This window comes from Crassostrea angulata, chromosome 6 (genome assembly GCF_025612915.1).
Source record: "Crassostrea angulata isolate pt1a10 chromosome 6, ASM2561291v2, whole genome shotgun sequence".
NCBI classification, from domain to species: domain Eukaryota; kingdom Metazoa; phylum Mollusca; class Bivalvia; order Ostreida; family Ostreidae; genus Magallana; species Magallana angulata.
The window spans coordinates 7,666,060-7,688,721 of record NC_069116.1 but is presented as its reverse complement, the minus strand read 5'-3'; the positions used below and the strand labels follow the sequence as shown (position 1 = coordinate 7,688,721).

The 22,662-nt window shown below is 34.0% G+C and overlaps 3 protein-coding genes and 1 long non-coding RNA gene across 7 annotated transcripts in view; 1 reads left to right on the top strand and 3 right to left on the bottom strand.

The window, feature by feature from the left end:
- The window catches only part of LOC128189948 (uncharacterized), a 30,667-nt gene extending 28,351 nt beyond the window's left edge, over nucleotides 1–2,316 (top strand). For all 4 annotated transcript variants that reach the window (XM_052861778.1, XM_052861777.1, XM_052861780.1 and 1 more), the window contains one exon: nucleotides 1,037–2,316. In XM_052861778.1, the coding sequence (XP_052717738.1) occupies nucleotides 1,040–2,104 (1,065 nt within the window). In that variant the 5' untranslated portion in view covers nucleotides 1,037–1,039 and the 3' untranslated portion in view covers nucleotides 2,105–2,316. The remainder of the gene's footprint in view (nucleotides 1–1,036) is intronic.
- Nucleotides 2,317–2,878: 562 nt separating this feature from the next.
- Nucleotides 2,879–5,292, bottom strand: LOC128190688 (uncharacterized). The gene is made up of 3 exons (XR_008244375.1): nucleotides 5,154–5,292; nucleotides 4,575–4,703; nucleotides 2,879–4,323 (listed from the first exon to the last, which is right to left on the bottom strand). It is a non-coding gene; the product is annotated as an uncharacterized LOC128190688 (long non-coding RNA).
- Nucleotides 5,293–9,765: 4,473 nt separating this feature from the next.
- LOC128186540 (nucleoside diphosphate-linked moiety X motif 6-like) lies at nucleotides 9,766–17,681 on the bottom strand. The gene is made up of 10 exons (XM_052856357.1): nucleotides 17,662–17,681; nucleotides 17,147–17,199; nucleotides 15,420–15,484; nucleotides 14,395–14,468; nucleotides 14,206–14,297; nucleotides 12,726–12,831; nucleotides 12,301–12,411; nucleotides 11,163–11,365; nucleotides 10,112–10,279; nucleotides 9,766–9,931 (listed from the first exon to the last, which is right to left on the bottom strand). Exons 3-10 carry the CDS (start codon nucleotides 15,458–15,460, stop codon nucleotides 9,905–9,907), a joined length of 822 nt encoding a protein of 273 aa, XP_052712317.1. The 5' UTR covers nucleotides 15,461–15,484; nucleotides 17,147–17,199; nucleotides 17,662–17,681; the 3' UTR covers nucleotides 9,766–9,904.
- LOC128186541 (mitochondrial translation release factor in rescue-like) lies at nucleotides 15,574–17,199 on the bottom strand. The gene is made up of 2 exons (XM_052856358.1): nucleotides 16,628–17,199; nucleotides 15,574–16,223 (listed from the first exon to the last, which is right to left on the bottom strand). Exons 1-2 carry the CDS (start codon nucleotides 17,087–17,089, stop codon nucleotides 15,912–15,914), a joined length of 774 nt encoding a protein of 257 aa, XP_052712318.1. The 5' UTR covers nucleotides 17,090–17,199; the 3' UTR covers nucleotides 15,574–15,911.
- Nucleotides 17,682–22,662: the final 4,981 nt, after the last annotated feature.

Below are 22,662 nucleotides of genomic sequence, written 5' to 3'. Positions count from 1 at the left end.
AAAAACAAAATCAACTTTTTTGTTGAATAATTGTAAAACATGGTGTTTTGACAACCTATATGAAATATGTTTTTAACCGATAACATAGAAATCACTGTTTGGGAACTACTTATGTAAATTACATGTAAATTAATTCACATTGGTTAGTTGTTGCATTAAGATACATTTAAAGATCGCAGATTTTAATGGAAAAACACAGTAGAATGTAAATATATTGTCCTAAACAACATTCTCAACTCGTCACTTGATTCGTGCTTTAGATTACTGATTTCTTGGATGTCGTAATCAGAACTTCAATTTGATATCAGATGACTGATGGTTTTAGAAATCGATGGTCTCCTCGTCCTTCACCCTTCACTGAGTTCAACAGTTCAAAACGCACTGCAGTACATGTATTAGATCTAGGTTTGCTTTTTGTGATATATGCAAGGGTTATGGAACTGTTAGGCTTAGGATTGTGTGAAAATACCCAAGCACCGCAGGAGCCTTCACTACAGACGGTCGCCCTTTCCTTCACTTAATTAAAAACGTCATCGAGGTTAGAAAAATTGTGACCGGGGCTTAAAGTCATTGACGTCCGAAAATAACTATATATCATGCATGTTGCAACGTAGAGGGGGAAGGCAGGTGGTGTTGCTCCTTTTCTCGAACAAGACATGTTTGTTAATTGATTTATAGGAAATGCTGGAAAATAGGGAAATGAAAACTACAAAAGGAGTAAAAGTACTACGCACCAACCTCCCCACCCCCCCCCCCCTTCACGAGATAAGACTCGGAAAAATAAAGCATATAAAATCATTATCATAAAAACCTACTGTATAAAGATTAGCAGATAAACTATATAAGTATGGCGTCAGCATTTGCCAGATATTACCTGGTAATTGGGAGTATATGTTGATTCCCCTTCAAACATTTCATGGTTATCTCCTTGGGATTTATTTAACATGTTGTTGTAGTATTGTTTATTTGGACGGGATAATACTTATACTTCTATAATGGTTGTCAATTTATTAAATTTTTTGTTTTACTCTTTCAGAAGATGGGATGTGGTAATGGCGACAACAAGCACGTAACCGTGTTCATTCTCACTGTTCTCTGTGTTGGAGTGTATATTTATCTGTATGTAGATATCAACTCGAGTCTCCAGAAATTAGAAGATTTAGAACGCTCAACATACTACCACCTTAATCTGATTCTAGCGGACCACAATCGTCCAAGAGAAGATAAACCAAAACTTTTAAAGCCGCACTACGTTAAGCACACAAGAAATGGATCTGAAACGCAGTTTTTCTTACATAATTATAATATATCTGGTCCCATTTTGACAATATTTACATCTTGGTCAAAATCAAACGAGACTGATTTGATTAGAAATAACACTGTAAGAAACTGGAGCCTCTTCTCGCCTTATTTATACCCTATCTTATTCACAAACGACACGGGTCTAAAAAGAGATGTCAGGGCAATGGGATGGGATTCTCTTCCAATTATACACTCAGGAAAAGGAGTACCAGTCCTTAAACACATGTATTTAGACGCTATGAAAAAAATAGAGTCTCCCTTGTATGCCTTTGTGAATGGAGACATATTGTTTACCCAGTCTTTGCTGGAGACTCTTGTCTCAGTTCTTCATTCAGATCTTTACCAGAACGGGACAGTGTTGGTTGTTGGAAGAAGAACGAACGTATTAAACGTGAAGCGAAAGACGGCAAGTAGTTTTCAAGATCTAGCGAATGTATCTGTTAAAATTGGCAGTTTATTTACTCCTTGGGGGCTAGACTATTTCATCACATCTAAGACGTTTCCATGGCGAGATATGCCAGATGTTGTCATTGGTCGAGTTGGCTATGACAATTTTTTGGTTGTTGAATCGAACAAGAGAAAGATCGCCGTCATTGACGCAACGAAGACGTTGTTAGCGGTTCATCAGACCACAAAGAAAGGCGGGAATTTTGAAAGTCGTAAAAAGTTAAATAAAGACTATAATATTAATTTGATAGCTAAGATTTATAAAAAGATCAACTATGGGATGGGAACGTCGAATGCTGCTAAATATTTTACTAAATACAATTCTAAATCGCAAGTGTACATTGTAAAGAAGTGAAATTCAATGAGATACTATCGCCATCAAAGCTTCCGTTATTTTGTCCATTGAACAAGGTGTGTTTTTTCTCTGGTTAGTAAACTTTCATTTGCATGCTAAATGTGAACTGCTCTTGAGAATTATGAATCCACATTTAGCTTTCATGTGGTATTTAACTTTGTTTTCTGATATCAATAAAGACTGTAGTATTTTTCTCGAATAATAAATCATCATTATTAACATGCAGTGCGTTATCCTTTTGTAGATTATCGTTTTGATTTCAAGGAAGTATGGGACACAACCGTGATGTACTCAATCTGTAAAAGTTAGATCTACAATGATCCGATAGTCAGCAATATGGAATAATAACCTAGAAACAATGATAGTAAACAAACAATTTAACATGTGGGGCAACACATTTAGGCGCATGATTCAGGGTTTTTTTTTTCAAAAGAAAGCGCTTGGTTTTCATAAAAGTGTTGGCATACCGTATTTGTTGTCTTTGAACTGAAATATTTTACACAATGCCACACGTCAAGCGACGAAGATGAACTCATGAAATATGTATTTTTAGATTTAAGTTCCGCATATTTCCGTGTGATGAAAAGGGAATGATCAATAACGATCAGCTATTCAGGCAGCACTATATGTTGTGGAAAAACATCAGCTCTGGTTAAATAATAAGTATATTATTGTTTGTTATCGAATATACCTGAACTAATTTCCAATCGGTCAACAACGCGTGGTTTGACATACGCAGAACTTCGTTTTAAGAAGCAAACAACTCTGTTCCAACTTCATCAACATATATTATTCTTGAAAAGTTTTTGTGCTCTTAGAAAAAGATTCTGCAAACAATAAAACATTTCTTTATACATAATACCATTTTTGTCAATATTAGTGGAATGGTTAAAAAGAAAAGCTAATATTACATTTGACAAATACATTCGTCATTAATTGAACGTCAACAGCGATCAATGAATCCTACAGTACATGTGGGACAAAGAGAAAACTGATGACTATGCAATGTTAAATTACATATTTGAATTACTTTACACCAAAAACATGATAAATCTGGGATGAATGATGTTCCACAGAAATTGTAGCATACTGTTTACTAGTATTGAAGTCTGCGGATTTAAAGGCTGTTATCAATTCAGTAATGGATAAAATGTTTCAATATGTTTTTCCAAACCACTCTCAGATCGCTTTACATTGAGGCCTAAGTATTCTGTTCTAATGAAAAGAAAAAAAAAACAAATTGTGGAATAGTGGTATGAGTGGCCTTACGGTAACTCAGAGTAGGTTTTGGTTTAGCGAACATTATTTCAAGTATGAAGTGTGGAACGGATTTCTACATATTTTGCAAGAGGGTCAAAAGGCCTATACTCAGCAATCCCCACCAAACATCCCTTCTAAGGTTTGAAAATTAAATTCAGATTCAGCGTTATAATCTGAACCATAAGTTTTCCATTACGATATATACTAATATAGATGGTCGCCTTGGCATTTATTTATAAAGTGATTTCTTTGTTATAAATAATATGAATATATATTAATTGAATATTGCAGCTAACTATATTATTTTGATATAACCATTTTTCTTTCCTGATTGACTTTCAGCTAATAGTGATTCTGATATTTTAGAATGTAAATTATTAAAACTGTGACTCCGGGTATTTAGAGTCTTTCTCGCTTTTCTTTTTATTGATCGACCCCCAAGCTTTCATGTGTTTTCTAATGAGGTGGGATCTAATCATACACAGCTTTGAAATTGTTCTGCCTTGCTGATTCGATCTTCTGTGGCTAGACTTGCTTGTAAAGTTTATTTTGTTTTTCAATGTACTTTGCATGACTACTTTGTTATAGTTCTGTTAAAGGCCTCTGAAGCTGTTTCATTTGATTCTCTTGTTTTTCTGTTGGTTTCTTTCTCTGTTTTTTTTTAAAGTGTCTTTGGAGCGATCCATTATTGATGTTTTCATTTTTACACTCCGATTGATGTTTCACATGCAGATGTAAAATATTGCTCCGGCTGGAAGTCTGTACCTTTGTTGTTTGCTAGAATCGATGGTGTTGAAGCGTTTCCCTACTTTTGTTTTGTTTCATTATTTAAGTTTCACTTTTTCCATTAGCAGATGGTGGTCTGAAACAGCATCTTCTTTCTTCAATTTCTCACATTTTCTCTTGAATTCTCTCACGCAGGTGTAGTTACTCTAGTTTCTTTTCCTTCTGTCTGGTGTCTGATGAGAGCCACATAGTCCGGTAACAAAAAACAAAAAACGTTTCCTAAATTTTATTAATTGTGTATTCATTGTGTATATACCAAGCTTTTCTTTTAAATCTTCTTTACTTTTGCTGTTGCTTTCTGTTATAGCATTAAAACCTTCTTCTATTAAGATAGTCACATCCTTAGGACCGAATTTTCTCGTTGTATCCTAACGTCTTACATAGAAGCTTTAAGCTTTACTTTCATTGTTTTCTAAAGTCTTACATGGAGGTTCTTTTTTTTCTTTTTCTTCTGCTTCATTTGTTGGGGCAAAGCACTGAATGATGCTAAGGTGACAGTGTATATGGACTCTCTCAAGGTCTTATGGGACACTTCCATATTGTGACGTACTTCCTAATGAAATAAACGATAAAATCAAGTAGGCCTATAACTCAATCTTACTGTTACTAACAGCGTAGTGCAATGGGTTAGAAAGTCATGAGTTCGAATCACGCTAGGGTTTTTATAGATTTTACCATCTATCTTTGCAAAAATATTTTTAAAACATATTTATTTGTCAAATATTGTAAAATCTGAAAATTCTAAAACAGTTGTTTCAATCATTATATACTTTTATACATGTTAATGTAGAAATGTTTCTCATACCACCTTAAATCTATCAATGAACATTCTTTCTTTGATTGGCTCCCATCTACTACTGGACATACTTTTCTTGATAGCAATATTACTACCCGTTCAGACTGTATTGTCTGTTCTTCTGCGTGTTCTGAATATATAATGAGCTCCCCTGATATCAGTTTTGTCTCCCCAGTATCATTTCATCCCACACCTGCGATTACTGACCGGTTTGCTCTCTCCAAGCTACAGAAGCGAGCTGCCTTCCTAGACAAAGCGAGCCTCGTCTACCCGTCACCCTTGTAGTAACGCCTCAGTCCGGAAGTTATGCCAAGAACCCATCTGCCTTACAGAGAGCCGCATTGTCTGCAAATGTGATTTATGGCCTAAAATTCCAATTTTATCTTAATGGTAAGTTCATATTAATGGAAGAGCCATTGTTACTTACCCTTAGGATGAAATAGGAATTTTAAGCTAAAATCACATTTGCAGACAAGACAGCTATAAAAATGTAAATATAATAACGCCCGTTACGAAATTTTTTATATGCAAACACGCTGCAGTTATAAAACTATATCTTTAAAAAATAATGATTAAATGCTTAAATATACATAATATAACAAAAAACAAGTGCAGTCGTCTAGCTTGGCCTTAAATAACAAAGGACAATAAAATACTTATTTATGGCTCTCCTGCTAACCAGTGTCGAGTGCTGAAAGCGAAAAGTGACAAGCAAACAGACTCCAGACACATCACACACAGACTCCAGACACATCACACACAGACTCCAAACACATCACACATATACTCCAGACACATCACACACAGACTCCAAACACATCACACATATACTCCAGACACATCACACACAGACTCCAGACACGTACATCACACACAGACTCCAGACACGTACATCACACACAGACTCCAGACAGGTACATCATATACAGACTCCAGACACATCACACACAGGCTCCAGACACATCCAAACAGAATCAAGACACACCCCACACAGATTCCAAAAACATCACACAGACTCCAGACACATCACACACATACTCCAGAAACACCCCACACAGACTCTAGAAACATCACTCACAGACTCCACACACAACACATACAGACTCCAGACACATCACACACATACTCCAGAAACATCCCACACAGACTCTAGAAACATCACTCACAGACTCCACACACATCACATACAGACTCCAGACACATCACACACATACTCCAGAAACACCCCACACAGACATCACAAACAGACCTCGTACTATTTTGTAGTTTAGCATTGTATCGACTGACAAATGCAGTACAGATATGTGAATATAAAAGATAACACAAACATAATCAAGTGTTAGCTCAGTAATTTGACAATAGAAATTTTTTTTAAATAATTAAAATTGTTGAAATAATAAATTCATAGGATAGTTTATACTGCAACATTTTGGTAGTAGGTAAGATTATATTGTCTCCATCCAAAAAAAAAATAAACCTAAGGCAATGATATTTGCAAAATATCAAGAACTTCGAAGAATTGTTATCCTTTCAGTTTGCACCAAATATTTCTGGCATTTTTATGAAGTTGAAATGATGTTTTCAAACTATTTCCACACATGTCATAATTTCAAACTTTTCTTTGAAAAAATTATTTTAAAAAATCAGCTTTTAGATACAAGCATATTATTCGCAATGGTAATGTAATTCACTAGTAGTTGATTTTCGACTTTCATATCAATGATTTAAGAAGTAAAAAATGTAATCAATCTTGAATGATGAAAATGTTGGACAAATATTAAAAGGTACAACATTCCACAGTCTGAAATGTATGATCGTCCCGATTTACTAATTTATAACAAAAGTGGGGGCCTTTCGTTTCAAATAAGACTCACAAGAGGAACATTCTGTAAACTTTTAATTTGATGCTATCTAGCCAGTTCACAGAGGAAGGTTTTGGCATGATTGAAATATGCTTATGATTATCTGAAAATCCAGATGACAGTTCAGTCTCTAGCTGAACTATGCGCCGATATCAGGTTAAGGTAATTAAACTCTAAACTAGGATGTCAACACAGATCCCTTTAAAATTTGTTTTATTTCTTTAATAGATGGTGTGGTCACTGGTTGGTCAACAACAACACGTGACACAGAGGTCGTTTTTGTTGTTCCCTGGGTATGTTGGAATTTGTGAAAGGACATCGTACAACAGAGGAGCTGGAACTCACAGCTTGGCTTTCCAGCACATCCACAGCTCGCCAGCACCTTAATATGTTACTAGCTAATCAAAATTCCGGCATAATAGACACAAAAGAAGCCAATAAATCTTCCAAACTGTACAAGTTTAACTTAGACAGGATCAATTGGTTCCAACAATGCTCTTGTTGCAACCAGTGATTTCAGAAGACAGTTAAGTCTCCATAGGCGTCGGAAACCGGGAGTGGGGGGGGGGGGGGGGGGCTGGGGGGTGTTAAGCCCCCCCCCCCCCCCCCCAACTTTTCTTTGCAAAGTTATAAAAAATAACCAGAGAATTTTTTGCTTGTCAGGATTTTTGAAAATCTAGCTCTTCCCCCTCCCTTTCAATTTGCTTCCGACGCAACTGGCCTCTCACTAAATGCCAGTATTTACCAAATTCCTTTGTAAAGGGTTGCCCAAATCCTTTGTAAAAGACTGACGGCATCATTGATTTACATTCCTTATAATTTCATGCATTTGGATATCAGTTTAATACTGGAATCATTAGATTTCGTGGTGGCTTAATTTTCGTGGAATTCGTGGGTGCCTCTTATCCACGAATTAACATCCTCCACGAATTATTAAATCAGAGATTTCCTTTTTTAGGTATGCGCTGTCATTACCTACTAGCTGCCAAAAATAAACACGAAGCTGAAGTTATTCTTACTGTTTCTTTTATCGGATTGTACATGTATCTGTTTTTGTAAGTTAACTCTGGTCTTCAAAGAATGGAAACTTAAAAACGTTCAACTAAGCGATAGCTCAAAAGCTAGTTAACCAAGTCTCTGGAACAATGGACACAAAATTATTCCGGTCGACCAGGACTAGCTTGAACAGACTGGGTTATTTGATGCTATAAAGGAGGTCAACAGACTGGGTCATTTGATGCTATAAAGGAGGTCAACAAACTGGGTCAATTGATGCTATAAAGGATTCTATAAAGGAGGTCAACAGACTGGGTCATTGGATGCTATAAAGGAGGTCAAACTGAATCATTAGATGTTATAATGAAGGTCAAAAGACTGGGTCATTTGATGCTATAAAGGAGGCCAACAGACTTTGTCATTGGATGCTATAAAAAAGGTCAACAGACTGTGTCATCGGATGCTATAAAGGAGGTCAACAGACTGGGTCACTGGATGCTATAAAGGAGGTCAACAGACTGGGTCATTGGATGCTATAAAGGAGGTCAACAGACTGGGTCATTGGATGCTATAAAGGAGGTCAGACTGAATCATTAGATGTTATAATGGAGGTCAACAGACTGGGTCATTTGATGCTATAAAGGAGGCCAACAGACTTTGTCATTGGATGCTATAAAAAAGGTCAACAGACTGTGTCATCGGATGCTATAAAGGAGGTCAACAGACTGGGTCACTGGATGCTATAAAGGAGGTCAACAGACTGGGTCATTGGATGCTATAAAGGAGGTCAACAGACTAGATCATTGGATAATATAAAGAAGGTCAGATTGGGTCATTTGATGCTATAAAGGAGGTCAACAGACTGGGTCATTGGATGCTATAAAGGAGGTCAACAGACTGGGTCATTGGATGCTATAAAGGAGGTCAACAGGCTGGGTCATTTGATTCTACGAAGGAGGTCAACAGACTGGGTCATTGGATGCTATAAAGGAGGTCAAAAGACTAGGTCATTGGATGCTATAAAGGAGGTCAACAGACTGGGTCACTGGATGCTATAAAGGAGGTCAGACTGGGTCATTTGATTCTATGAAGGAGGTCAACAGACTGGGTCATTGGATGCTATAAAGGAGGTCAGACTGGGTCATTGGATGCTATAAAGGAGGTCAACTGCTAAAATTCTACTGAAACAGTGTGGTAGGGTCTAGAAATCAAAGTACCGAAGTACTGACGGGAGTTGATTTTATCTATTGTTATTTATTTAAAAATCAACGATATGTTATTTTGCACAACAAGTAATATCTAATCTGTATTTGAATTACGTACATATTTATAATATGAATTTTCGGATTTTTTCGACAAGAATTTCGAGAAAACACTAATTGAATCATATGTTGTGTAATATTTAAAGATAGAATTTATTCCATCAAATTATGTATCAATAATCAAAATATTTCTAAAAAATTGTAAGAATCCAAGCAATATTGAACTCAAGGCTCGTTCAGCCAGACGCTCGGCTGTCTCTGTTAATCTCCAACAAGCAAGAGAAAGTTTGGCGAAGATTTACGGAGACAGCCGAGCGTCTGGTTGAACGAGACTACATTGAACTCTGGCGTAGGAATACCTACAACTACAAAATAATAAATTGTTCTTCTAACTATTTAAAATCTGACTATTTTCAGGGTATCTATACATAAGTTTCCTTGAAAAAACAATGCTTCAGCATACATTACATCGAATTTGTCGATTATTTTCAAGAACTAAATCTTGTCAGCAGTGATGATTTGTGCATAGGTCCAAACACTATTTCAGTTTCAGTTTGCCCGAGTAACTACATAGGAGAGTTAATTAAAATCAACTCCCAAAAATGCAAAACATAAATGCATACTGAAATGCATTATCTGAAGAAATTCTTAATTTCAGAATTTATTTCATGAGCTAAAAGGAGTTAAAAAACAAACAAAGAGATTCAATATATTTTATTTTTTTTTTTACAATTTGACTACAGGGTAAAAACTGATTAAAAATAAGTTCTGATGTCAATGCAAAATGTCTGGTTATCACAGAAAGAAATACATGGTAAGTAAAATCTGACTATATATATCAATGGCCATGATGTGGATTAAACTCCTGCAAAAAACATAAATAAAACCATGATAACTACATGGAAATTTTTTTTCAAAAGTGAATTTCAAAACATCAAATATGCAGTTTTAATGCAGAGTGGTATATTTTTGCTGTATCTTCTGTTTAAACATAAATGGTGCTAACAACTATTAAATATATTCCAATTAAAACAACCAGACTTACTTTTGGTAATGGGTGAACAGCGTATATATTGTGTTGTGTTTTCTTGTTCCAGGAATCTATTAGAGTAGGGCTAATTGTCAATCCACCATTTTTCTGCTGGTTGAGGTAGCATTGGACAAAAAACTTGTTAGCCTCTGTAAGATGAGGGTCGGAGAGGTACTCTTCTATCTGAAATCACCATAGTGAAAAACATAGTCACCAACATAGATATAACTGCTCATACCTACAGATACAACCAAAGAATACAAAGAGATCAATGTTATCACACACATAGAGATCAACATAGTCTGTGTCACAAACAAACACATAGAGAATAACATAGTTTGTGTCACAGTCAATCACATAGAGATTGGCTTAGTCAGTGTCATTGTCATACACATAGAGAATAACATAGTCTGAGTCATAGTCATACACATAGAAATTGACTTAGTCTGAGTCATAGTCATACACATAGAAATTGACTTAGTCTGAGTCATATTAATACACATAGAGATTGACTTAGTCTGAGTCATAGTCATACACATAGAGATTGACTTAGTCTGAGTCATATTAATACACATAGAAATTGACTTAGTCTGAGTCATAGTCATACACATAGAAATTGACTTAGTCTGAGTCATATTAATACACATAGAAATTGACTTAGTCTGAGTCATATTAATACACATAGAGATTGACTTAGTCTGAGTCATAGTCATACACATAGAGATTGACTTAGTCTGAGTCATAGTCATACACATAGAAATTTGCATAGTCTGAGTCACAGAAATTGAAATAGAGATGAACATAGTCATAGTAATAAACATAAATATTGACATAGTCATGGTTACAGTCATAAACTTTGCAAATATAGTAGTTATACCCACAGAAATTACCAAAGTGGAAACATATTTAGATTCAATTGATACTATGTAGTATTACACAAAAAGATTGATGTAGTTGACTGATTTTAAAAGATTTATTAATCTATTTTAGGCAAAATGAGCAGTTAATACTATTCAATTAATGTGTATGGTCTTTGTAGGTCACTTTAAACCCCATCCTCACTTACAGATATCCATTTACACTCTGCGATTTCTTGTGGGCAGTGTTTTATTTCTGTGGTCAATGCTTTCATCAGACAAATAAAGTACCAATCAGAACAGCCGAATCGGAAGTTGTGCTGGTGACGGAAGCCGAGAACCGACACAAACTCCGCCTCTATCCCAGTCTCCTCCACAACCTCGCGCCTCGCCGTCACCGCCAAGTCCTCACCTGACAACAAAGATAGCCATCTTGTTATTCAAAGAAAGATAAATAGATAACTCAATTGACAGAGACAGCCATCTTTTTTATATTTTAAGCACCTACATCTCCCTATTTCTGTTTACAGGGAACATAAATACTAATACAAATAACTTTTGGACATACTGTGAAATCATTAATACTCATGGAGGCTTAATTTTCATGGATTTTGTGGGTACCTCTTTCAATAAATTAACATCCCCATCTAAAATATGAAATACAGTCCTTATTCATTAAACTGTACATAGAAATAAATCAAAAAGTTACATCACAATGACATTATCTATGAAAATTTGATCTTAACTAGATGATAAGTTATCTTTGATAAGCATTCTATTAGGTAAAAATATCCTACCCAGACAACAACTAACATTTACACGCCAGACCTCCAGACAATATAACAACTACAATAAAAGTTTATCATTTGCCTAGGTAATGTATAACATACACAGGTGATGACTTACCTTAATTCGCCAGTTGCCCAGGTAATGTAACATACTCAGGTGATGACTTACCTTTGTCAGTTGCCCAAGTAATGTTACATACTTTGGAATCACTTAATTCCGTGGGGGCCAATTTTCGTGGATTGTGAGTTTTTTGCATATTCGTTGGGATGTAATTTTGTGGATATCTCTGCTTTAATATTCTGATGGTAAACTGAATCTTTCATAAGTAGTTTTCATTGAGGATGTTAATTGATAAATTCGTGGGCAAGGGCTACCCATGAATACCATGAAAATTGAGCCACCACGAATTCTAATGATTCCACAGTACCTAAATGATGACTTACCTGAATTGTAACACAGCCAGGTGATGACTTACCTTTATTTTCCAGTTTCCCAGGTAATGTAACATATCCAAATGATGACTTACCTTAAATGTAACACAGCCAGGTGATGGCTTACCTTTATCGGCCAATCCGCCAGGTAATTTCCAAGGCTTTGATTGTATAACACTGAACCTCTCTCTGATAACTAACAACTCCTTTTTCTCATTTAAAACAAATCCTGCTACACCTAAAAAATTAAAAATAAATAAATACAAGCTAATATATACTGTTAATAAAAAATTCAATATACAAGTTTATCAGATTTAGAGACAACTGTCAAATATATACAATATATAACATGTTAAACATCTGTTAGATATAGATGCACATGTGTGTCTAATAGGTATACAGCTTACATACAAACTAGCTACCATATAGATATAAAATAACACATGCCAGATAGGTGTGTCTGTAACCATGTGTAATATCAACAAATAAAGAAAGACAGAATATACAAAATTACAATCTTGCACAGACTGACTGATAGTACATGTACCATACCCAGGAACTGATTGGCGTACTCTGGTAGTTTGTTTTCTTCTTCATCTGGAAGCCATTTTGTCATCATCACATAGCCTGACTGAGCATGATTGTAATCGAAACCCAACTAAAACATATATCAACAGCAATAATTCATGGATATACTGTACATGTAGACTGTATTATGAATCTGTATACAATGTGTGTGGTGTGTGATATATATATATATATATATATATATATATATATATATATATATTATATATATATATATATATATATATATATATATATATATATATATATATATATATATATATATATATATATATATATATATATATATATATATATATATATATATATATATAAACTTCTGACACAGGCTGTGTTATTATTTTCTGCAATGGTTGCTCTTTCATGGCCTGTATTAACCACCAAAGAAGCATTTAACTGTTTATCTACACACAATAACCACCAAAGAAGGCATTTAATTGTTCAATAAACAACAGAAACTTAATTATCTAACTACTCCACAAATGACTATGGTCATCTCTTATCAGCACTGTTCAGTAACTTGCCTTGCTATTGCAAAGACTATTGAGCAAGCTAGAAAACATTAACTTGTCTGACTACTTTATTATTGACTAAAGTCATTTCTAATTAGAAGTGATCAGAAACTAGCCTTGCTAAATGATAGACTATTATACTTGATAATATCAACTTGCCTTGCTATATAATAACCTATTAAGCTAAATAATAGTAATTTACCTTGCTTTTGCATGGACTATTAAGCTAGATAACAGTAACTTACCTTGCTTTTGCATGGACTATTGAGCTAGATAACAGTAACTTACCTTGCTTTTGCATGGACTATTGAGCTAGATAACAGTAACTTACCTTGCTTTTGCATGGAATATTGAGCTAGATAACTGTAACTTACCTGGTTATGCTGGGACTATTGAGCTAGATAACTGTAACTTACCTTGTTATTGCATGGACTATTGAGCTAGATAACAGTAACTTACCTTGTTATTGCATGGACTACTGAGCTAGATAACTGTAACTTACCTTGTTATTGCATAGACTACTGAGCTAGATAACTGTAACTTACCTTGTTATTGCTGGGACTGTTGAGCTAGATAACTGTAACTTACCTTGTTATTGCATGGACTACTGCACTAGATAACTGTAAATTACCTTGTTATTGCATGGACTACTGAGCTAGATAACTGTAACTTACCTTGTTATTGCTGGGACTTTTGAGCTAGATAACAGTAACTTACCTTGTTATTGCATGGACTACTGAGCTAGATAACTGTAACTTACCTTGTTATTGCATGGACTACTGAGCTAGATAACTGTAACTTACCTTGTTATTGCATGGACTACTGAGCTAGATAACTGTAACTTACCTTGTTATTGCTGGGACTATTGAGCTAGATAACTGTAACTTACCTTGCTGTTGCATGGACTATTTAGCTAGATAACAGTAACTTACCTTGCTACATACAGGCACAACAAAAGAGTGTGCTAGGTGAATCTTTACCCAGAGTCCACGGATTCCCTCTCCTTTCCACTGAGGAATGGCATCTGTTGAAAAAATAAAACTATACCAGTCAAAAGATATTCTCATATAAACAAATGCAAATTAAATATATGAATGCCAAGAATCAATCTTCCTTCCTACCTCCCAATTTGGGCTCAAAATTTTCTTCAGTGCTAAAATCTTGCTCATCTGTATCAATTGTAAGCCCATTAAATCTAAATGTATTGAATAAAACATAAGGCCTGCAATCCATTCCATATCAAACGTAATCATTTAGTGTGTGACAGTTCAAGGTCCACTGAAGAAAGAGTTTCATTTAAACTTATTTGTACCTTCATTTTCTCTATTTTTAGTTCATTACATTATGGTTTGTCAATTCATAATGCTAGTCGTACATATATAGTCCCCTACATAACAATGTGACTATCAATAGTCTACTACTTAATAATAAATTCATCATCCGTTACATTACACTGTGTATATTTGTTTTTTTCATTTCATTGCAGTGGTTCAATAAACTATACAATAGTCCATTTCATAACACTGTGTCTATTCATTATCCATTATTTTACTTTATGTCTATCCATTGTTCATTACAAAATGTAAATTTATAGTCATTTACTATAAACATTGTCTATTCATTGTCTATCAATACATGTATAACACTGTCAATTCAAAGTCCACTTTATAACACTATGTCTATTCATTTTCAATTTCACAACACTGTGTCTATCCATTGTTATTATATTCTACAGGTAATTTTTAATAAATTCCATTACATCAATCTTGTCCATTACAGTTCATCAACCCAATAAGACCCTCAAATCACAAAGTATGCTGTAGCCAGAAAATGTTTGGGTTTTTTGGTGAATCTGAATTAACAATGCAATGTTTATAATTTTAATTTCAGCAAAACAAATTGTCAGAAATTTTCTCTTAACTTGACATATAAATTACACGACAGAGCATCAGTTTCCCTGGAAAGAGTTATATCCCTTAAAGAGGACCAATGGGACATAATGTTAAATCAATTATGTCAATTTTTTATGCTCTAGAGTAGAACAAACTGAAATGGTCATTGAAAACAAAGGCTGTTTCAATCATGATTACCTAATGGGTTTTTTTTATATTCAGAAATACAGAACATTTTGCTCGAGAATACTTACATGTCAGAGGTCACAACAAAGCCATGTGATTCCTTAGTCATTGTGGCAATAGTCTATGCACGAGTCTATAAAAATACCATATCACTCCATTAACAACAGAGGAGCACTTCTTGTCCATCTACTCTTTCTGTTATAGTAAAATAATTTTAACTTCATTTATTTTCCCCTAGATACCAATTAAAGTACATTGTACGTGTATCATTGGTCTGCTGTCGCCTCAAAGATGAAAAAGTTACAACAATTTGTGTCCATTTCTTAATTGATAAGAATCTCTAATTCACTAGATATCCTTTTCTTTCAACACCAATAACATAACAGCTACTTTTTTAACATCTGAATTTAATTTTTTTTTCTCTTGTTTTGATTGTGAAACAAAAATATCAAATTCAATACACAAAAAAAGTACTATGATATCAAAGAAAAGAGAAAAATGAAGTCAACATCTATCACTCAAAAATATGGGATCTGGAATCTGGAAGTTATGTATGTTCGTCACTTTTTATGTTTGCTTGTCAGTTTTTTATCTAAAGTTTCCATGCCAGTGTTGTCAGTTTGGTTAGACTCTGGATCAACAGTCTCCAACTCACTGATCAAGTCTTCCTTATCCTGAACCATGTCCTTCTGAGCACTTAGAAGCTGGTATTTTTTCTTGGTTTTTTGTTTGGCCTTGAGTTTTTTGTCTCGCTTTTCTTGCATTACTTGAGCTAAGTAGCTGTTTTTTCCATTAATTGATTCATCCAACTTTTCCTGAAGCAATTCTCTGGCAATCTCGCGGTTCTTCGCTAGAGATCTTGTATGATGACACTAAAAATATAGCAAACAGAAAGATTTATAAAGATTTATTATTTTTTTAAAATTAAATCAGGTTGAAAAAAAAATATGATTCAAAATGCCTTTAATTTTTCTTCAATCTTAGCTGTAGAATAAAATGATAACAAACATCAAATCAAATTCAAATATCTAAGTAATCTGTGATCATATTCCTGCTGGGTCAATTTAGTGGTCTTAAACGGTAACTCATTTTGTCAAATTCATATTCTACACGTATATCTGTTATTTCAAAGTCAATACTATGCTATATAATAATGAACACGCACCGGTACATACAGTATAAGATGCATAGCACCGAAAGTTGTTATAGTCTCATTTATTTAAGTGTTTAACATTTTGACCTACCGGTACTTGAAATATTGGATTATGAAACTAACCTTGACCACAATACCTGATGGCTTGTGTAGGAGGACCACACAGTTGGAGGTCTTGTTGACCGACTGTCCGCCCGGACCACTCCCCTTTACAATGCTCTCCTCCAAATCTCTCTCAAGGATTTCCGGAAACTTGTAATTCTTTTTGGATATACAAGCACACTGCTGGAAACAAGCTGGTAAATTGTTTGAAATTCCAACACTTAAAGAAGATAACTTGGGTTTCATGATTCGCCCACAAGCATGATAATAACAAATGTTGGTTTTGTTTGCACAAAGTATATGGAAATTTTGATAAATATTTAGGCTTGGATGTTCCATGGCTCTAATAACATGACAGAATCCTCTTTGTTGATTCCCATTCCATATGAAAGACAATGGAGGTATGGCCTCTGCCCATCCATTTGTTGAGAGAAATCTATGAATTCTCCCTGCCCAGAGCTGTTTGTTGCAGTTGACTAACATCAATAAATTCTTGACTGAATGCTTTTACAATGTTCAGAATTCTGGCTTTATACTTACACCTCAATGTATGTTACAGTCCATGAATGGCCTCGAGCTCAGCTTTGTATTGACTGAAAAAGAGCCGAAAATATAAATATTATGTCAACATGTCAACATAATTATCTTGCATGATGTTGAGATAAATAAGTTGCTTCATGCCCAGGTGACAGATAGACAAAGGCAATCGCGCATTGTTGACATAAATAAGTTGCATGTCAACTTAAATACCTGGCATGTAAACATAGATAAGTCGAATGTCAAATGTGACAGATAAGTCGAATATCAAATGCCACATTGCAGAGAGACATGGGTACAAAAATGTTTACTAAAAATTTTAGAGACTTTGCCCACCCCCCCCCCCCCCACCCCCGCCCTTTTCAAGAAATGAGGTGATTCGTCAGAACGGTTCGATCGCCGGTAAGTTAGTATAGCGACCACAGACCCAGATACTAAGCGCAAAACAAATCATCTTAGCCACTTTCAACAGTTCACATTATCACATCATGCTGTTACGCAACAATACATCTTTTAACCTCTGGTTACATCAATTTCTATCTGTTGATATTTAATGTTGTTGGTAATGACTTCATGTTGTTGGTATAGACTGCACAAGATCTTAATGCGTTGACAGTAATATTTACTCCATACACTATAATAGATAAATACAACTCATAGATACTCATGTTGTTTTTTTTTTAAATTCATTTGTACCTCTTTGTGCTTGCGTGTTTGTGATGTTGTTGTTTTTCATTTTTTAAGGGGGGGGGGGGGGGGGTAGGAAAGGGGAGTGTGAAGGGGACGGATGAATTAATTTAATATTATTTTTTTTATAGTTAAGTTACGTGCATGTATCATGTATTCATCAAGGAAATGTGTTATCTTAAGAAAGTATGCGTGTATGTTGTGTGTGTGGGGAGGGGGGTACGTTCAGTATTGGCGAAAAAACCAAGATTAAATGTTTATTTAAAGTTTGATTCATATTCTGTAGATAATACTACCAGAGTAAGACGAAGTCATGATACTGTATTAGACACAAGAGGGAAAGAGTTGCTTGAATTTTGTATACAAAATCAATTACGCATTATGACATGGAAGATGTTTAGGAGACATTTTTGGGCATTATACCTGTTTCAATCCCTTAGGTCAGTGTACTGTTGATTATTTATTAGCAGCTGAAAAAATTACAAAACAGCTTCTATATTTTAAAGTTTCTGAATTTATTCCTACCCTATCTGACTGTCATTGCAAAATATCATGGGAAATTTTAGCCAAATTCCAACATTCTTTACCCACCAGATCAGAGGAAGGGTTGCATAAAGTCCCCATTAATTACACTTGGACAGAAGGGTCAGTTATAAGATTTCAAGACGCTCTTAATTCACCAAATATTCAATCAAAAATCAATAATTTCCTGTCCAGAGCAGATAAATGTACACATGAGAAAATATCTGAATTAATTTCTGACTTTGAAAATATTATTTTATCATCAGCTGAACTGTCGCTCAAAAAACCAAACTTTAAGAATAAAAATAAAGTTAAAAACAAAATATGGTTTGACGCAGACTTGGGTAAAATGCGAGCAAGAGTTGTTGCTCAAGGTAAACTATATTGTAAATCCCGCAAGGACCCCATTATCGGAGGGCACTGCTATAAATTATACAGGGAATATAACAAATTAAGGAAGATGAAATATAGAAAATTTAGAAGCGACATTATTAACAAGCTAGATTCTTTGCGGATAGATGACCCAAAACAATATTGGAAACTTGTAAATGATCTAAGGGCAGAAAAAGCTGATTCAACTAATTATCCAGTAGAACCTAATGCATGGTTAAACCATTTTAAATCTTAAATTTACATTCATCTGTGGACAAAAACTTTGAAGACAGATTTAGAGAATTAAATTTTCTACTTGCAGAAAAAGAACGTAAAAATAACATATTTAATAAACTAGACAACATAATAACAAACAAAGAAATATCTGCTGCAATTTCTTCTTTGAAATGTGGAAAAGCAAAAGGGTTAGATCTTATATCAAATGAAATGTTGAAAAGTGGACACACATTTCTCATACCTTGTTTATTGAAACTATTTAATTCATGCTTTTCCTTTAGTTATTACCCAGAGCAATGGGCTAAGGGATATATCACTCCTATATTCAAATCAAATGATCCCTGTGACCCAAACAATTACCGTGGAATAACTATAACAAGTAATCTTGGCAAACTTTTCAATACTATTTTGAACACCAGATTTGATAACTTCCTAAGTGAAAATAATCTAATACACCCTTGTCAGGTTGGATTCACAAAACATGCCAGAACCTCTGATCATTGTTTTATTGTTAAATGTTTAATTGATAAATATTGTAATACAAAAGAAGGTAGATTATATGCCTGCTTTATAGATTTTTATAAAGCTTTTGATAGTGTTGTTCACAATGGATTGAAACTAAAACTACTACAACATAATGTGGGAACAAAATTTTATTGTATCATTAATAATATGTATATGAAAAGTGAAGCATGTGTTAAATATGATAATTTTCTTACCTCCTCATTTCCCATCAAATTAGGGGTGCGTCAAGGAGACAATTTGAGCCCCACATTATTTAAAATGTTTATAAATGACCTAGCTGCCATCATATTTACAGGGCTGTATTGACTCTATATCATTATACTCAAAAAACATAGACTGTTTAATGTATGCTGATGACATAGTAATCTTCTCATCATCACCAGAAGGACTTCAGCAAAAATTAAATGCTTTAGAGAAATATTGTGATGACTGGGGTATGCAAGTTAATTCCAATAAAACAAAAATTATTATATTTAATAAAGCTGGGAGAACAATAAACCATAAATTTAGTTACAAAAATTTCAATATTGAATGTGTACCAAATTACAAATACTTAGGCATTCATTTCGCAGCTTCAGGGACTTTCTCACTGGCTAAGGTGGAATTACACAAAAAGGGACTGAAAGCTTATTTCAAACTACGAAAAGACTTCCTGAGTCTAAACCCCGGGATATCGACTAGCTTAAATGTATTTGACCACACTATAAAGCCAATTTTACTTTATGGCTCTGAAATATGGGGAATCTTTAACGTCAATAACATAAAAATAAAACAGTCTAATGATATACTGATACAACAATGTTATAACAACTTAATAGCTGAACTAAAATTACAACTAAAATTTTGTAAAACCATATTGGGGTTGAATAAGAAAAGTATGAACCATGCTTCACTTTCTGAACTAGGAAGATTTCCTCTACATTATGATATTGTCAATAGATTACTAAAATATTGCTACAGATTAGAAAATTTAACAACAGAGTTTCCTCTATTAAAAGATGCATTTGTATGTAGTAAAGAACTTCATTTCGCCCAAAATACAACTAATTGGTATTCCTCTATTGAAAAGCTACTAAACATTCTTAATATTCAAAACATTATGACATATTCTAAAAAAGACTTTGTTACTTCTTTAAAACAATCTCAGACTAAAAAATATTTGATGGATTGGCAGTACTCAAATGAAACACTTAAAGATGGCAAACTTGTTACTTATTTATTTTTGAAAACTAACTTCAGACTGGAAAAGTATTTAACTATATTAAGACCTGAATACAGAAAGCCAATCTGTAGACTGCGGATATCAGCGCATAGACTTTATATTGAATCGGGCAGATATAATAAAACACCTAGAACAGAAAGAATATGCAAAAATTGCACACTTAATAAAATTGAAGATGAAGAACATTTTCTTATCCAATGCAGCAAATTTACAAAAGAAAGAGAGGAACTATTTGATTTAATTTCATCTAAAGCAAAACATTTTACTAGTTTAGAAGATAAACAAAAATTATTTTGGATTCTAAACTGTGAAGAATTAGATATATTAAACTCTGTTGGTAAATTTTTACAAAAGGCATTGCCTTAATTTGTATTTCCTATTCAAATATTGGTTTTTTATTTTTCAGTCATATGATAAACTATTTCAAATTTGTATGTGCATTTGTATCTTGACATATTTATGTATGGTGTTTAACATAAATATATAGAAGACACTATATTGAATGTATGGAAACATACATAATTATACATATATATATACATATATACTATTTAATTGTTCATGTCTGTCATAGTTCTTTAAATCATCCAGCTCTTTCCCTCCTGTATATGTTTATTGAATGTTTTATGTTCATTGGATGTTGTATGTCAACAGTCTTCATGTTGCCCCTTGAGGGCCCTTAATTGGTTAATAAAGAAATTGAAATTGAAATTGAAATTGAAATTGTGCAAAATACGTATAGCGATAAGTTACGTAATTTACTCAATTTTTGTGGATAATTGAATATTTTCAGAGAGATATTAAAATATGATCAGTTACACGTGCACGGATCCAGAAATTTTTCCAGGGGGGTTTCAAGGGATATTTATGCTTGCCGGGGGGGGGGGGGGGGGGGGGGGGGGGTCCGATGCCTGAAATACTAGTTGTTTTCTATCTTCATACGAGCATGAACCACAAACAGAAGCATTTTCGTAAGTAAAAACAGAAGCATTTTCGTAAGTAAAGTTTTACAAGAAGTTTTAACGAGTGTGACAGATGATGAACCTACATACATGTATTTATAGTCCTTTCCTGACCCCCATCCCCACGTAAAATTGGATATCAGGAGTTACGGTGTCATGGTGGAAAATAAACATCATCCCTTAGATTGGGTCATCTCCGAAGATATTTGTCCGTCATCTTGAAATGAGTAATTATTACTCATATTACAAGGAGACTTTTTTCAACTTTAAAATTTTGGTAAGAGGTGTTATATTGTAATAATTGCATTATCCAAGTGTTTCCAAGAAATGTACATTAACTGCGAATTACACGGACATAAATACTGGACTTAAACAAACAATTGATTCACTTACTCTAAAAGTTATAAATCAATGAATCGCAGACCTATCTAAACAAGATATTTTTAGTAAAATAGAAGATTGATTTCGCAGAAATGTCATTTTTATAAATATTTAGTTGATGGATTTTATCTTTAATGTATCTTAGAAAGTTAGTGTATTCTCATCGTTAAGCCATCGAAACTGGAAAGTACAATAATACTCACAGAGCCCAAAGCCTGAAAGGAACTGTTTTTCATGTAAAAACTACGTTAAAGATGAATTTCATTCTATTTAAGTGTGTCCAGTTTATATTGAATACCGTAAAAATTATATTAAAGAGTATTTTTATGAGAAACCATCGATGTTCAAACTGTTGCAATTGTTTAATAACGAAAATTTCAAAGATATGTGTAACCTCGGCAAATATGTTACTTTAGCATGAAATTAAGAACCAATGTCTGTAACTAACTTTAGATGTTTTTCTTTCGATTCCTTTCCTATTTACTTACCCGGTATATATGTCATATTTCCTATTTATGTATGTACAATGTAATAGGGTCTCCTGTAAAACACCCACTTCTGTACCCTACTATGTTTAATTTGTATAATCTGACGAGCTGCAAAGCTTAAAG

What these genes read in the sequence shown, in the direction of transcription:
- LOC128186540 (XM_052856357.1), bottom strand. Translation starts at nt 15,460, where the DNA reads ATGACTAAGGAATCACATGGCTTTGTTGTGACCTCTGACAT. An exon ending in TTTTGAGCCCAAATTGGGAG is followed by an intron (nt 14,298 to 14,394) that starts GTAGGAAGGAAG and finishes TTTTTTCAACAG; the next exon opens with ATGCCATTCCTCAGTGGAAA. An exon ending in TTGTGCCTGTATGTAGCAAG is followed by an intron (nt 12,832 to 14,205) that starts GTAAGTTACTGT and finishes TATATGTTTTAG; the next exon opens with TTGGGTTTCGATTACAATCA.
- LOC128186541 (XM_052856358.1), bottom strand. Translation starts at nt 17,089, where the DNA reads ATGTTAGTCAACTGCAACAAACAGCTCTGGGCAGGGAGAATTCATAGA. An exon ending in CATCAGGTATTGTGGTCAAG is followed by an intron (nt 16,224 to 16,627) that starts GTTAGTTTCATA and finishes CTATATTTTTAG; the next exon opens with TGTCATCATACAAGATCTCT.